The 16,929-nt window shown below is 44.7% G+C and overlaps 1 protein-coding gene across 1 annotated transcript in view; it reads left to right on the forward strand.

The window, feature by feature from the left end:
* Positions 1–14,682: 14,682 nt before the first annotated feature.
* DOCK11 (dedicator of cytokinesis 11) overlaps positions 14,683–16,929 on the forward strand; it is a 189,925-nt gene continuing 187,678 nt past the window's right edge. Inside the window, exon 1 of the mRNA XM_061178676.1 lies at positions 14,683–14,847. Within this exon, the coding sequence (XP_061034659.1) occupies positions 14,746–14,847 (102 nt within the window). The 5' untranslated portion in view covers positions 14,683–14,745. The remainder of the gene's footprint in view (positions 14,848–16,929) is intronic.

The following is a 16,929-nucleotide window of genomic DNA, read 5'->3' on the forward strand; positions in this document are numbered from 1 at the left end:
GGAGAGAGGGAGCCCCAGGGATGTCTGGGGTAACAGCATTCCAGACAGAATGGACAACAAGGGCAAATGCCTGGAGGCTGGAGCCTGCCTGGAGTGTTCGAGAAACAGCAGGGAAGTTGGTAGGTCTGGTGTGAGGGAACCAGGGGGAGAATAGTGAGGAGTGCAGACAGGTCACTGGAGGGCAAGAACCCCTGTCGGGACTTTGGCTTTTGCTGAGTGAAATGAGGGGTCAGTGGAGTTTTTGAGCAGACTGCTGTGATCTGACTTTCATTTGAACAGCATCATGCTGGCTGCTGTGTTGTGAACAAACTGAAGGGGCCGAGGCTGCAAGAAGGGCTGATGACACCTTGGGAAGCCGATGTATCACCTAAGTAAGAGATGATGGCTCTTTGGACCAGAGTATTGGCAGCGGAGGCGGTGAAAAATGATCTTATATTTGGAAGGTAGAGCCAGCAGAATATGTTGATGGACTGGATGTAGGGTGTGAGAGAAAGAGAGGAGTCTAGGTTGGCTCCAAGGTTTGGGGCCTGAACAACTGGAAAAATGGAGTTGCCATTCACTGAGATGTGTAAGCCTCTGGAATAATTCTGGGGGGAGATGAAAAGCTTTGTTTTGGGCAGATTAATTTTGACATGCCTCTACTAAATTCAGGTAGGTTTGGTTGAGTAGACACTTGGATGTACAAGTCTGCAGATCCGAAGAGAGATCTGAGGTGGAGAAGTAAATCTGGATGTGGGCTGTCTAATATACGTGGCTACTGAGCACGCCAAACATGGCTAGTCTGGATGGAGATGTGCTGTAAGTGTAGAACACCCACAGGTTTTCAAAGACTTAGTACAGGAAAAAGAAAGTGAGATATCTCATGAATATTTATTTCATATTGATCACATGTTGAAATTATAGTATTTCAGCTCTATTGGGTTAAAGAAAACATATTAAAATGAATTTCACCTGCTTCTTTTCATGTGGCTACTAGAAGATTTAAAATGATATATGTGGCTCACATTATATTTCTAGTGGATAGCACTAGTACAGATGGTATATAAAGCCACGAACACTGGATCAGATCAGCAAGGGAGCAAGAGGAGTAGCCAGAGAAGAGATCCAAAGATTGAGCCTTGGAACTTCCCTGGTGGTCCAGTGGTTAAGACTTCGTGCTCCCTATGCAGGGGGCCGGGGTTCGATCCCTGGTCAGGGAACTAGATCCCTCCCTCATGCCGCAACTAAAGATCCCGCATGCTGCAACTAAGACCCGGTGCAGCCAAATAGATAAATAAATTTTTAAAAGATTGAGCCTTCAAGCATGCCAACGTTGACACACACACACACACATAAATAGATATGTAAATATTGTATTTATATAAATACATATATATTGTATATAAGTACATATTTATATATTTATATATATACCAACACATTCAACTTTATTGAGCTATAATTGTAAATAATAAAGCGCTCTCTCTATATATATCTATATAGAATGAATGTGTTTGTATATTTATATATCGATATATATATAGATATCTAGATATGTGTGTATATTATATAAATATATATAGTATATAAGTACCTATTTATATATATACAAACACATATTCAACTTTATTGAGCTATAATTGTAAAAATATAGATATATAGAGATGTATGCGTGTGTGTGTATACCCATGTAACCACCACCCCACTATACAGTTGACCTTCGAACGACTCAGGGTTTAGGGATGCTGACCCACACACACACAGTTGAAAATCTGAGTATAACTTTACAGTAGGCCCTCCATATCTGCAGTTCCTCCCTATCTGCAGTTCCTCCCTATCCTGTTTTCCATCCTCAGGGTCAACAAACCTCGGATCGTGTAGTACTGTAGTATGTATTTATTGACAAAATTTGTGTATAAGTGGACCCACGCACTCCAAATCCATGTTGTTCGAGGGTCAACTGTATTTTGTTTTAATTGCATCTTTTTCTTTTTTTAGCATCTTTATTGGAGTATAGTTGATTTACAGTGTTGTGTTGGTTGCTGCTGTATAACAAAGTCAATCAGCTATACATATACATATATCTCCATATCCCCTCCCTCTTGCGTCTCCCTCCCAGCCTCCCTATCCCACCCCTCTAGGTGGTCACAAAGCACCGAGCTGATCTCCCTGTGCTATGCGGCTGCTTCCCACTAGCTATCTATTTTACATTTGGTAGTGTATATATGTCCATGCCACTCTCTCACTTCATCCCAGTTTACCTTTCCCCCTCCCCGTGTCCTCAAGTCCATTCTCTACGTCTGCGTAATTGCATCTTAATATGAAGAAATCATTTGGAATAGATTCACTGGAGCAAAGGGAGAAACACAAATGCCATTTTACCATATTTAGGCATGCTTTAATTCAGCTATTTCAGAAATCATTCCTTCATTCTAGAGAACTCAGCTCCTGAGTTTTTAGAAATCAAAGGCTCTATTTGTTTATGTTCACTTGTAATTAGAAATTCTAACTTTGTTAGATTAAGACTCAAGATTACAAGACTCTAGGTTTTGTTTCTTTTGTTTACTTGTTTGTTTATAACTTTTTTCCCAACTAAAATATCCCTGGGGAGTGCAGAGAATGAGTTGGGGCCACTTGCATGCGACTGAACAGATTGTCCCTCCACGTCCCCAGGGGGTGCCACTCACATAGTCTACGATGTGGGTGGTGTTCTCTAGAATTGCTCAGTGTGGCAGCCCTGGTGGTGCATTTGTTTAATACATCATTTTGAGTGTCACCGAAACTGCAGTCACAGGGGAGGACAATATATTTTAGTATGATGTTTAGTTGGTAAATGCTGCCTATGCATTAATTCCCTGACTATCGTGTTTTCCTTCTCCTAGTGATCATTTATGGATTTTTAGTAGTTATTGTATTAAATGACACACCATTTAATACGGCAGATTATCATATAATAAGAACAATTATATGAATGTGTTCCCTTAGGCATCATCGTTCCCAACACTTTCTGTCTTCCTTGGCAGTCTTTTTTTTTTTTTTTTTTGCCACCTTATCCATGCCAAACCAGCAGACACAAGCAGTTGATCAGGGCATGATTAACTTTAGACTTTTAGAGTAAGGCAATTCCTGAAAACAGACAATATGTATTATATAGATACAGTTTGACAAGCACAACTTCTCTCTTGACTTTTCATTATGGAAAATTTTATATACATCATACACAACAGCAGGAAGACCAGTATAATGAATCCTCATGTACCCCTAACCCACTTCAACAATTATTGGCTTTTTGTTAATCTTGTCTCATCTACCACCACTCCCCCATTTTTTTTTGCTGTAGCATTTTTTTATTGAGCTTAAATTCATACAACATACAGTTAACCATTTTTTATTTAAAAATTACTTGTGATAAAAACCACATAATATAAAATTTACTCTCTTAGCCATTTTTAAGTGTACTGATCAGTAGTGTAAACTATATTCACGTTGTCGTGTAACAGATTTCTAGAACTTTTTCATCTACCAAAACTGAAGCTCTATACCCATTGAACAGCTCCCTATTTTCTCCTCTCCCCAGGCCCTGGCAACCATCACTATTTCTGTTCCCATAATTTTGACCACTCTAGATATCTCACGCAAGTGGAATCATACACTATTTGTCCTTTTGTGACCGGCTTATTTCACTTAGCATAACATCCTCAAGGTTCAGCCATGTTGTAGCACGTGACAGGAATTCTTTCTTTTTAAAAGTTGAATAATATTCTAGAGTTAATCATTTAAAGATGTAACCATTCAGTGGCATTCAGTGCATTCAAAATGCTGTGCAACTACCACCTCTCTGTAGTTTTAAAACTCTTTCATCATCCAAGAAGAACACTCTGTATCCATTAAGTAATACTCCCCATTCCCCCTCTGCCAACCCCTGGCAACCACTAATCTGCTTTCTGTCTCTATGGATTTGCCTTTTCTGGGTATTTCATGTAAATAGAATCATACAATGTGTGACTTTTTGTGTCTGGCTTCTTTCACTTAGCATAATGGTTTCAAGGTTCATCCAAGTTGTAACATGTATCAGTACTTCATTCCTTTTTATGGCTGAAGATATTTTACTGTATGCTAGATCACAATTTCTTTACCCATTCATCTACTGATGGACATTTGGGCTGTTTCCATCTTTTGGCTATTATGAATAATGCTGCTATAAACATTCATGTAAACTTTCTGTATGGACATATGCTTTCATTTCTCTTGGATATATACCTAGGATTGGAATTGCTTGATCATATGGTAATTCCATGTTTAACTTTTTGAAGACTCGCCAAAATGTTCTACAGCAGCTGCACCATTTCACATTCCCACCAGCAATGTATGAGGATTCCAATTCCTGCACATACTGGCCAATGCTTGCTATTTTCTTCTTTTTTCTCTCTCTCTCCCTTCCATTTATTTATTTATTTGTTTGTTTGTTTATCTATATATTTATTCCTGCCTATCTGACTGGAGAGACCAGTTTAACAACTCTTATCAGTCAGGATGCTTTCAGCTGCAAGTAAAGAGTGCCTTCTTAAAAGTGGCTTAAACAATGAGAACATTTATGGTCTTGAACAACCAGAGGTCCAGGGTGCAGGGCTGGTCAATTCAGCAGCTCAGTCTCTTTATTATTATTATTATTTTTTATTACAGTCATCCTAGTGGGTGGGAAGTGGTATCTCATTGTGGTTTTAATTTGCATATCTCTAATGACCAATGATGTTGAGCATCTTTTTATGTGTTACTTGGCCATTTATATGTCTTTGGAGGAATGTCTATTCAAGTCCTTTGCCCATTTTCTTAAGTGGGTTGTTTGCCTTTTTCTTGATGAGTTATAAAAATTCTTTATATATACTGAATATTAAACTTCTATTGGATATATGATTTTCAAATATTTTCCCCATTCTTCACCCTCTTGATAATGTACTTTGATGCACAAAAGTTTTTGATTTTGTTGAAAGTCCCGTTTATCCATCTTTTTCTTTTGGTGCTCGTGGTTTTGGTGTCAAATCTAAGAATCCATTGCCAAATCCAAGGTCATAAAGATAAACCCCTATGTTTTCTTCTAAGAGTTTTACAGTGTTAGTGCTTATAATTAAACTATTGAGCCATTTTGAGTTAATTTTCATATATGGAGTGAGGTAGGGGTCCAACTTCATTCTTTTGCATGTGGAAATCTGATTGTCCCAGAACCATTTGCTTAAGAAACTATGTTTTCCCCATTGAATGGTCTTGGTGCTTTCGGAAGCATTTGTAAGCAAATCCCAGGTCGTGTCATTTCATTTGTAAATACTTCAGTATGCATCTCAAATCTATAAAGACTGGTTTTTAACATAATCATCATGCTATGGTCATATCTAACAAAATTAACAATTATTCCTTAATATCATTTAATACCCAATCCATATTCAAATATTTCCTATTGTCTCAAAATTCTCTTAAAGCTAGTTTGATTGAAACAGGATCCAAACAAGTTTCACACTTTCAGACGCAGTTCCTTTCATTCTGATATATCACTTCCACTCCTGGTACTGGCTGTTTTCATTCTTTGTTTTAATGATAGTGTTCCAGTTATCAAATGCTATATAACAGATCACCCAAAAACTTAGTGGCTTAGGAGAACAACACTTATTTTATTATTGTTCATGGTTTCTGTGGGTCAGGAATCTCAGGAAGGGCTCAGCTGGACGGTTCTGGCTCAGAGCCTCACAGGTGACTGTGGTCAGATGGTGACTGAAGCTGGAATTGCAGGGGCACCATAGCAGCAGGAGACTGCTCAGGCATTCTTTTCACTTCATGTAGCCTGAGAGCCTCTCCATGTGGCCTCTCCACAGGGGCCAGTCTGGGTTTCCTCCATGCATGGTGGCCTGGAGACAGATAGACTGCTTATAATGGCAGCTCAGGGCTCCAAACAGGTATCAAAAAAGAACCACATAGACAATGTATCACTTTTTATGATCTTGCCTCAGAAGTCACATTGTGTCATCCTGCCGTGGTCGCAAGCCCACCTGGATTCCGGGAGAGGCAACACGGACCCCTGGCCTCATGGGTGTGCAACTTGGACAGTCACACAGGGCCTCACCCTCAGAAGGGCTCCACGCTTGGTTTACTGTTCTCCTGTTGTTGGAAACGTAAATGTAAAATTCTGAATACATTTCAAGCAAGGGGCCCTGCATTTGCACTTCACGCCGAGCCCAGAAAATTATGTAGCTGGTCATGTCTTGAAGGCAGAAGCGTCAAAGTCATGTTGTAAAAAGAGCATGTGGGATGGGAGATCCCCCTGTAGCATCTTTGGGAAACACAACATCTGCCACAGACAACTGATGCTTATTTAATAGCTTACTGTGTGCCAGACAATTTATTTCATTACATTTCCATAAACACGGAAGCCAGGTACTTGTTGTTATTCCCATTTTGCCGATGGGGAAAAATGACCTGCTCGTGCTTACTTTGCTAGAGAGTCGGAAACCAGGGTTTGAACCCAGTTCAATTAGACTCTTGTGCCCTAGTGCAGGGGTCCCCAGCCCCCGGGCCGCAGACCAGTACCGGTCCGTGGCCTGTTAGGAACCAGGCCGCACAGCAGGAGGTGAGCGGTGGGTGAGCGAGCGAAGCTTCATCTGCCGTTCCCCATCCCCCCATCGCTCGCATTACCACCTGAAGCATACCCCATCCCCTCACCCTGCCCCATCCGTGGAAAAACTGTCTTCCACGAACCGGTCCCTGGTGCCAAAAACGGTTGGGGACCTGCTGCCATAGTGCACACCCACCATGCTATTCTGCTCGTGTTGATTATACACCTTCTCATAGGCCCTGACCATTTGGGTTGTTGCGCCCCTGTTAATTCTCCAGGGCGGTCAGATCACAGAAGTCATCATGGCACCGGGCACATCGTAGGAGCTCAGTAAACGTTCACTCCTCTCCTTTCCCCTTAGTGTGCCCTCCAGGCTTGGTTGCATTTATATCCACGAGGCCCTCTTTTTGGCATCAGTAGAAGTAAGGTCCTTTTTGTTCAGTAAATGTTGATTGCACACCTACTAGGTGTCAGGCCAGGTGCCTTCTCTGGTCTGTGACATGGCCCCTTCTCCTAAGTGTTTTCTTTTCCTGTGTCTGAGTTAAACCCCATCTTGCCTCCTATACAATGAAGCAGTTTGAACCAGAATCTAGTCACTAGTTGATTTCTAAAGTCTGCTGCAGCTCTAAGTGTCTGCCCTCCCTGTCCGTGTTCCTGCTCTGATTCTACTCCCCGCAATTTTCTGGATACGACCTATCTGCCCCTAAAGGCTGCTGAAAGTCGTCCTTTGCTCTTTTCAACTCTGCTCCAGAGATGGCTTCCACTCAACTTGCCCAGCGCCAAGTTCTCATCTTCCTTCCCCAGCCTGGACCGTTCGGTCTCTTTATGAGTTTCCCATTTAGGAACATGCATTTATAGTACAAAGTAACACCTAGTACTTTCTACAACATTCGAAATACTCAAGACCCCTACATTTGCATTTTCAGAGACATCATTAGCCTCTGGTAGGGGAAAGGGTTATCCTTAAATCCACAAACAATTTATGGGTAGAGGATTTTTATTACACTCTGTGAAGGAGGTGGATTCGGAAAAAGTAACAAAAGAGGGTGAGGTTTGTGGCTTTGTCTGGGGAATAAGAAACCTCCCATTATTCCAAGTGGTGCAATAGGCTGTTAATGTACACACAGTAAGGTTTATATAATTTAAAATATCTCATACTGTAATAGGGCTCTTAACGTTTTCAGATACTCATATAGTGCATATATTATTGTTTCTAATCGGACACCATCACTATAAATTCATGGATGATGGATCCATAATGAGATAAAGTAAGACGGAGTTCCTCTCAGGGCCATTCAGGTTACTTGACACTATATGGTGTATTGGAAAGAGAACTAGAAGACCTGGGTTCTGTTTCTGGCTCTGCCAAATAACACGTGACTTGTCTTTCTCAGTTTCTTCATCTGTAAAATGGGAAAAATAGTCTTGGCTCTACCTACCTCTCCAGATTGTGTTGAGGATTGCAAGAGCTAATGGATATAAACGTGCTTTGGAGTCTCTACAGCTCTCTGCAATTACAGTTTGCTTGTTACAAAGGCCTCAGCGACCCAGAGAAGTGGGCATGGCATCATGGTTGCTTTCGTTTTGCTTTATTTGTCTTCTCCAACTAACCATAAATATCTTCTCTTTGGAAAAGACTTACACAATAAATTTGGATATTTTAATTAATTATTGAGTGACCCTGATGTGCTGGGCACTGTTCTAGGCCTGCCTTGTCCAACTTAGTAGCCACTAGCCACACGTGGCTATTGAGCATGTGAAATGGGGATTGTGTGACTGAAGAACTGAATTTGTAATTTTATTTAATTTTAATTAATGCATACTGAAATATAAAAACTGATACGCGATACAGTTATTGGAAAACTTTTAAACAAGTTGGATGTGTGAATCTACTCTTTCAACTAATACTATGAATCTAAATACCGATCATGGATTTCTGATGAAACTTTAGCATCTGAACAATCTAAGGGTGAAGCCTGGATTTTGAAGACTTAGTATGAAAAAAAAAAGTAAAAAAGAATCTCATCAATAATTTTTACAGGCATACCTCAGAGATATTGTGGGTTTGGTTCCAGACCACTGCAATAAAGCAAATATTGCAATAAAGCGACTCGCACGAATTTTTCGGTTTTCCAATGCATATAAAAGTCATGTTTATACTATACTGCAGTCTATTAAGTGTGCAATAACATTACATCTAATGCTGCAACGAAGATCCTGAATGCGGCAACGAAGATCCCGCGTGCTGCAACTAAGACCCGGCACAGCTAAATAAATAAATAAATAAATAAATAAATAAATAAATAAATATATTTTTTTTAAATGTACATACCTTAATTAAAAAGTACTTTATTGTCAAAAGATGCCAACCATCATCTGAGCCTTCAGCGAGTTGTAATCTTCTTGCAATAGTAACATCAAAGATCACTGATCATAGATCATAATAACAAATAGAAAAAGTTTGAAATATTGCGAGAATTACAAAACGTGACACAGAGACACAAAGTGAGCAAATGTTGTTGGAAAAATGGTGCCAGTAGATTCGTTTGAAGCAAACAAAACTTCAATTGATAAAACATGCAGTATATGCAAAGCACAATAAAATCAGGTCTGCCTGTATATTGATTTCATGTTGAAATGATAGCATTTTGGATATATTGGGTCAAAGAAAATACGCTATTAAAATTAATTTCACCACCTTCTTTTTACTGAATTTTAATGTGGCTGCTAGTAAATTTAAAATTACATATGTGGCTTGTACTGTATTTCTATTGGACAGCGCTGCCCTAAGCATTGAAGCTAGAACAGTGAACAAAGCAGACAAAACGTCCTGCCCTCATGGAACTTAAATTTTAGTGTAGAAGACAGACGGCAAACAAAATAACTACGTAAACGCATATATAGCACATCAAATGGTGATAGTGCTTCGGAGAAAAATAAAGAAGGGTAAGTTAGATAGGAGGGAGGGTTACCATTTTAAACAGGGAGGTCAAGGGAGGCCTAACTGAGAAGCTGACGTCGGGCACGATCCAAAGGAGTGAGGGAGTAAAGCAATGAAGCTATGTGGGGAGGAGCCTTCCAGGTAGAGGGAATAGTAAGTGATGAGGCTCTGATGATGGGCAATGCCTGCCATTTCAAGAAATCACAAGGAGGCCTGGCTCCAGCATAGAGTACAAGGGGGAGGATTAGCAGGAGATGAGATCAGAGAGTTATGGGAAAGGGGATGTAGTAGGACAGGTGGTCTAGACTGTGACAGGCAGCTTCTGACATGGCCCCCAATGGTCCCCACCTCCTGGTGCTAACGCCCTTGTGTAACCCTTTCCCTTGATTGCGGGCTGGATCTAATGGATAGAAGCCAGCAAAACTGAAGGAGTGTCACTTCCAAGATTAGGTTCTTAAAGGCTGTGGTTTCTACTTGCTGGTAGTCTCTTGTTCTCTCATTGGCTCACTTTGATGAAGCCAGCTGCCATGTTATAAACGCCCTATGGACAAGCCCATGTGGCAAGGAGCTGAAGGCAGCCTGTGGCCAACTGCCAGCAAGGAACTGAGGCCTTCAGTCAAGCAACTTGTGAGGATCCAGATCCTGCCAATAATCACTGATTGAGCTTAGCAAGAGATCCTGACCCACTTGAACCTTGAGATGAGTGAGGCCTCAACCAATGCCCTGATCACAGCCTAGTGAGAGATCCTGATCTGGGGGACCCAGCTAAGCCATGCTCAGATTTCTGATCCACAGAAAATGTGAGATAACAAGGGTGTGTTCTCTTAAGGGGCCACATTTGGGGGTAATTTGTTACACGGCAAGAGATAACTAATACATTGGATCTTGTAGGTCACTCTAAGCACAAACTGGGCAGGGGGACTGATTAGAATCACTGGCTGGTATGTTACAAATAGACTGTAGCAGGGCAAGGGGGAAAGCGGGGACGGGGGTGGGGTGTCAGTTGAGAGGCCACTGAAATAATCTAGGCAAGAGATGCTGGTGGCTGGGACTAGGGTGGTATTGGTAGAGATGGGAGAAGTCTTTGGACCTTGAAAGTTTTTTTTTTTTTTTTTGGCCATGCTGCGGGGCATGCAGGAATTTAGTTCCCCGACCAGGGATCAAACCCGTGCCCCCTGCAGTGGAAGCGCAGATCCCTAACCACTGGACCGCCAGGGAATTCCCTCTTGAATGTATTTGGAATGCAGAGTCAACAGGATTCGCTTTTAGATTAGATGCGGGGTGTGTAAGAAATAAGAGATGACTCTAAGGTTTTTGGCCTGAGCAACTAGAAAAGAACTATCATATACTGAGATAGAGGAAATTATAGAAGGAGTAGATTTACGGAGAAAGAACAGGAGTTAGGTTTTGGGCATGCTTAATTTGAGGTATCTATTAGACATCCATGTAGGGATGAGGAATTGGATATACAAGTCTGGGGGTTGAAGCTGGAAATATAAATTTGAGAGTCTGCAGCACTTAGATGATAAAATGTGAAAGTCCTCTTGCTCTCCACTCCTATGTCCCACCCATAAGCCTCCTCCCCCCGGTTAGCTCATGTGTAGGGATATAGATACACATACACAAATATTATTTTTTTCCACAAGTAGAATTGTTCTGCAACTTGCTTTTTATCAATATTTTTTGGAGTTTTTCCATGTAAGTACATCCATATATATCTCATTCTTAATAGCTGTAGAGAATTCCTTAGTATGAATGAATCATGTTATGTCCATGCATTCATTCATTCACTCACAAATATTTTTTGAGCACCTACTATGTGCCAGGCACTGATCTAGAAATTGAGGATAAAGTAGTCCCTTATGGATGGTATTTAGGTTGTTTCTAATAGTTTGCTATTATTAACATTGATACAATGAGTATCTTTATGCAGGCATCTCAGTTCACATGTGAGAGTTTTTATTTGGCATTGATTCATAGAAGTGGAATTTCTAGGTCAAAGAGCTCTATGGCATTTCTAATACTTGAATCTCAAGTTCAATTAGGGTAGGGTTAACATTAAATCAAATTAAATTTAACATTAGGATAGGTAAATTTGTGATGAAATCAAAGATATTTAACAAACATGGAAAAGAAATCACTCAATAAAATGCTCTGTTGGAAGCTGTAGGATTGCCTCTACGATTTCCCTTTACTATGTGAGTGTAGTCATGTCCAAATCCTACTCAGCTTCAAGGTCCAACTCAAACGCCCCCTCCTACAGGAAGCCTTCAGTAGGCCCTAATCAGATGTGATTTTGCAATCTCCCGCTTTACCTCAAGTATGGTCTTTATCACATACTTCCTTGTATCATAAATACATTCTCTACAGGACTCTTTTTTTTTTTCCTGAAGGGAATGGACAGTGTATTTAATTCATCCTGCATCGTTCCTCAGTGCATAGCACAATGCTCAATGTTTATGTAATTAAACAGAAGGCTTAAAGCAAAAAAAGTGAAACCTACAGTCTCAAGAATAAGCATGGAGCCTACTAATGACCAGATGGTGTTGTTTGCATACCATCCGTGTGACCTGTGCTTCCGATGGCTCACAAGGCTCTGTAGAAATTGCCTTCTTCTCCGATTCCATCTCCTACTACTTCTCTTCCTTCTATGCTCCAACCATGCTGGCCTTTTTTTTTTTTTTTTTCTGGCTTTGAACACACTAAGTCTGCCCCCATCTCCACGCCTTTGTACCTGTCATTCCTTCTACCTGGAGTGCTCTACCTCCTGATCTCTGCTGGCTGCTTCTTTTCCTTCAAGACTCACTCAATTTTCACCTCCTCCAAGAAGACTTCCTTGACCTTCTATTCTAAATTAGGTCTCCAACTCCAAGTACTCTCTATCCTATCACCTTAACTTAATCCTCCACATAGTATTTCTCGCTTTCTGAAATTAACATGTTCATTTGCTTGCACTAGAATGTAAGCTCCACCAGAAGAGGGACCTTGCCTGTCTTGTTCAACCCTGTGTACTTTTAATGGCTACAATAGAGTATGTAGTAGTAAAGATGCTTTTGGCTGAAAGAAACAGAATATTCAACTAAAAGTTGCATAAACCATAAGGGTTTACTTTTCTCAGAGGTAGGCAGTACTAGGTAGGGTTGGTTCAACGGTTCAATGCTGTCTGAATTCTGGATTGGCCTCTCTGCGATGGTCTTGGACTTCCCTTGTGGTTGCAAAATGGCTGCCAAGGGCAGATGCGTCACCAGAAAAGACCCCTCTCAGGGAGAAGGGGGAGCAGAGGTCTCTCTGCACAGCTCTTTTTTAAAAGGTGGAAAAACTCAGGAGCTCTCCTCCCACACTTCTCTTTTCTATTGCATGGGCCCAAACTGAATGTAGTTAAGACCATTCCTCTAGTAGAGTGAGATTATCATGATTTTCTTTTTAACCAGTCATAATTCATCACCTGGAGCTGGGTCTGTCTTCCCTAAGCCCCCTGGCTCTGCTCCATACCAGAAGCAAATCTGGGCTCTCTTAGCAAGGAAAAAGTGTTATGGCTGTTCTGGAGGTAACCAACAGGGCGGGCCACACAGGCACTCATGGAACCGAGGCGTGAATTCGGGCTGATTCACCTGCATTCAACAATTAACAAATTTTATATACATACGCTCTGTGCAAAGCCAAGATTGGTGATACATGGCTTCTGCCTTCAGAGGACTTCCGGGTCCCAAGCCCTCTGGAACCTTTGTCTGTGCTTTACTGGGACTAATGTGATGGCTGCTGAAATAGACATGCTGCTAAGAGATTTGGCCTTTTCTGGATTCACAGAAACCATCAACCATGCCCTTGTTTTCATAACAAAGTCCTATATATAGGTGTGACTGCTTGGTCTTTGAAGATGGTAAAAAGTGGGCAAAGTGCCCTCATGGCAGTGGTAGGAACCCGCTTAGAAGGGCTGCATGGCTCCCCAGAAACTGTTGGCCATTTTCAAACTCTTAACACATTAACTAACCAGACGGAAAATTCCCGCGATTAGCAGAGCCTCTCACTTTGCACTTGGGGAGGTTTTACCGGGTCACTAGTACTTCAAGATTCACATCCTTATTTCTGTCTTAAGCACGTTTATTTTACATCTAGTTAGAAGATGTTCTTTGATTCTTGGGAAACAATTTCTTGGAAGATGAAGAGGATAAGGAAAGGAGTAGGAAATGGAGAGGCGATAGCAGGATGTGTAAAAGCTTCTAGAAGACCGGTAAATCCTCCAGACTCCAGGTAATAGCCTTCCCAACCCCCCCCCCCGCTACCCCCTCCCCCCTCCCCCCGCCCAGTCTCTGCCGAACTAGACAACCTGCCACAGGCTCAGGCCCCACCACCCAGCTCTCCCCTGCCCTGCTGGGGGTGGAGGAGTGGGTTCGCCCACAGCAAGTTTCCAGTCCCAGAAACCCGCTCCCTCCTGGGGTTGCCCCCCGACCCCTCCCACGTGAGGAGGATCGATGGGTAAGAAAACGGTGTGGGCAGCAGAGGACCCAGGCGAGTCGCTCCGGCCAGAAAACCCACTCTCCCTCCTTCGACAGCGACATCGGCTCGACCCCTCCCGGGCGGAGCACACAATAGGCGGCTGCTCCACGTTGTCGCCCAGCCCCTCGCCGCCCCAGTCCTGGGGGCTTGCGGGGTGGGGGGACGCGAGAGTTCCCCAGCCCTCCTGCGGGCACTGCAGCCTCCGGGGCGGGAAAGGAGCGCTGGGGTAGAGCGCGCCGCACACTTGGAGACATTTCGTGTCGTTCCCCCCTCCCCGCCCCCAAATACACACAAACGAAAATGAAGCAACCAGACCTCCCCTCCCGGAGGCGGCTGCACCAGCAATATCAGCTGCGGGCGGAGCCCGAGCGGTTGCCACTTCCCCCCTCTTCCCTCGTGACCCTCGCCCCCCCTCCAGTGCTCCCTCCCCCTCCACACACCCTTCCTCGCCAGACACACCCTCCTCCTCGGGCTGCTCGCGCACGGAGCACAGGCTCTCTAGGGGAGGGAGCGGCCGCCGCCGTGGGGCAGGACGGCCAGCGAGCGAGGAAGGGAAGGAGGGAAAGAGGGAGGGGCAGCGGAGGGCGGGAGGGAGGAGCAGCGGGAGACGCGCCGCCGCCAAGCTGCGATGTGGCCGGCCGGCGTGTAAACACTTGGAGCAGCAGCGGCCGCGGCCGCCCCGGCCCGGGGCAGTGAACACGCCAGCCGAGACCTGCCCGCCGCTGCCATGGCCGAAGTGCGCAAATTCACCAAGCGGCTCAGCAAGCCCGGCACGGCGGCCGAGCTCCGGCAGAGCGTGTCGGAGGCCGTGCGGGGCTCCGTAGTGCTGGTGAGTGGCCGGGGGACGGGGCGTCCCGGGGGACGCGCTCCGGGCGAGAGCGACCGGGCGGCTTCCCGCGCGCGCGCGCGCGCGGGGCCGGGACGGGAACGGCGTCGGCGGCGGCCGGCCGGTGCGCTCCGCGCTCTTTCTCCGTTTCAGTAAGTTTTCGCCCGGCCGCCGCTCGCCGGGGTCCGAGTCCCAGGCGCCCGCTGACAGCGCCGCGGCTGCCCGGCTGCCCCGCACGGGCTGGACGCCGACGGGCCGTCGGGGGCTCGGAACCTGGGCCCCGGCCGGGGGTGTGAGTTCGAGAGCGGACCCCGCGCTGCCCTAGACCCGGCACAAAGAGCCGGCGACCCGGGCGCGACGAGATCCAGAGTCCCTGCTGCCCGCACCTGAGGCAGCCTAGGCGGAAGGATGCGATGCCCGTTTTGCACATACACACACTCGCGCGCGCACACACACACACCGTGTACACAAAAAAAGAACCCCACCCAAAAAAAAAAGCCCCGGGCGCCCAAGCTCCGGCGGGCGGCGAGAACAGAGGAAGCACAGCGACTTCCTCCTGCTACTGGGGAGAGGGTGGTGATGGGTGTAGAAGGGGTGCTGCTGCTGCCGCCGCCGCCGCTGCTGCCGCGGAGGGAGGGGATTGGAGACAACGGGTTTCCGGGGCGTGTGGGCGCGGGGTCTGCAGCCGCAGGGCGAGGGTGTCCCCTGGGACCCGAGAGCGCTCCAGAGGCAAGGAGATGGGGCCATGGGGGTTTGGGGGAAGATGGTGTGCGCCAGTCCAGGGATGGAGGACCTGGGCTCAGAGCCCCACCGCTCACGGCTGGGGGATGGGCATTGGAAAGCGCGCTGACCTCCTGGGAGCCTTTCCATCGCACCCTCAGCCTCATTCGGATTGTCTGACTCTGGAGCGCAGCGGACGGGTACTAACGGGCACTTGCCCCTTCTCCTGTTTTCAAGACACTCGTTGCCAATTTCCTGGACCAGTAGTCAAAACCTAAATAAGCAATCAGACTGGTTAATTAGCATTTGTTTTGTTGCTTTGGTTTTTTTGTTTGTTCGTTTTTGGCTCTCTCCATGCTCTCTACCTTACAGCGAGTCGTCTGCTGTGTTTAAATTTCACCATTAAGAGTGAGCTCTTTTTGTTAAAACAACTTATCATCGGAAGGGAACTTCACAGCTTTTCCTTGTAATTTTTCTGTTGATCTTGTAGAATCTGCGATAAAACCAACATTAAAGGGAGGCCAGGGGCCTGATCCCAACAGTGGAGAAAGTTGACATTAGTGGGAGTTCTGGAGGAGGATCAAAGGTAAAATATGTACCTTTGAGATAAAGATCTGATCCCTAATAGCTACAACTGTGCAAAGCCAAATGACTTTAAAGAAATCTCTCTATCGTAGCTGGACCCTTGGAAGTTTAATCCTGCTGTTTAGCAGAGCTAAAAACCCAGACCTTTAATGTTGTTTTAATGGACTTGGCTTATTGTGTGTCTCACTGATTTTAGAATGAGGTCCTGTTGGGGTCAGATTGGAACCTCGATTGTCATCACAGCCAGTTAAGAGAGGAAAGCAAGCTGTGGGTAGGGAATTTATACCAGGGCTCTCATCTCGGGTGATTGTTAACAAGTGATTCAGTCTCCCTAGCACAGGAAACGCTTTCCTAAATTCAGGAAGAAAACCTCGCTTAAGCAGGGGTGGCTGGCCCTCTACCACATCGTGTGAAGGGAGCCTGTGAAGTGGACAGATGGTCTCAAGAGAATAAATGGGACTCAGCAAACCTCCACGGGGATTTGACCAGCATTTGACCTGCCACCCTCAGCAGCGTAAAGTTGACAGTAGCATTCTTGTTCAGGGTTTTGGGTTTGAAAAAGAATTTGGGGTAACACAGGTGCCTTCCTAACCATTGACTCTTTGGCACAAAAAACTGTTAGTGGGAGGAGACTCTTCTGAGAGATACCGCCAACCTAGCTTACTTGGGACCAAGGCCACAGATTTTTTTACCAGGCAAGGCACAGGAATGATATTTATTTACTACTCTGGTATGTGGTCCACACTGAGCTTTTGGGAGGTGGGGAGAACCGATTCTAGG

Source organism: Eubalaena glacialis, chromosome X (assembly GCF_028564815.1).
Source record: "Eubalaena glacialis isolate mEubGla1 chromosome X, mEubGla1.1.hap2.+ XY, whole genome shotgun sequence".
Taxonomy (NCBI): Eukaryota; Metazoa; Chordata; class Mammalia; order Artiodactyla; family Balaenidae; genus Eubalaena; species Eubalaena glacialis.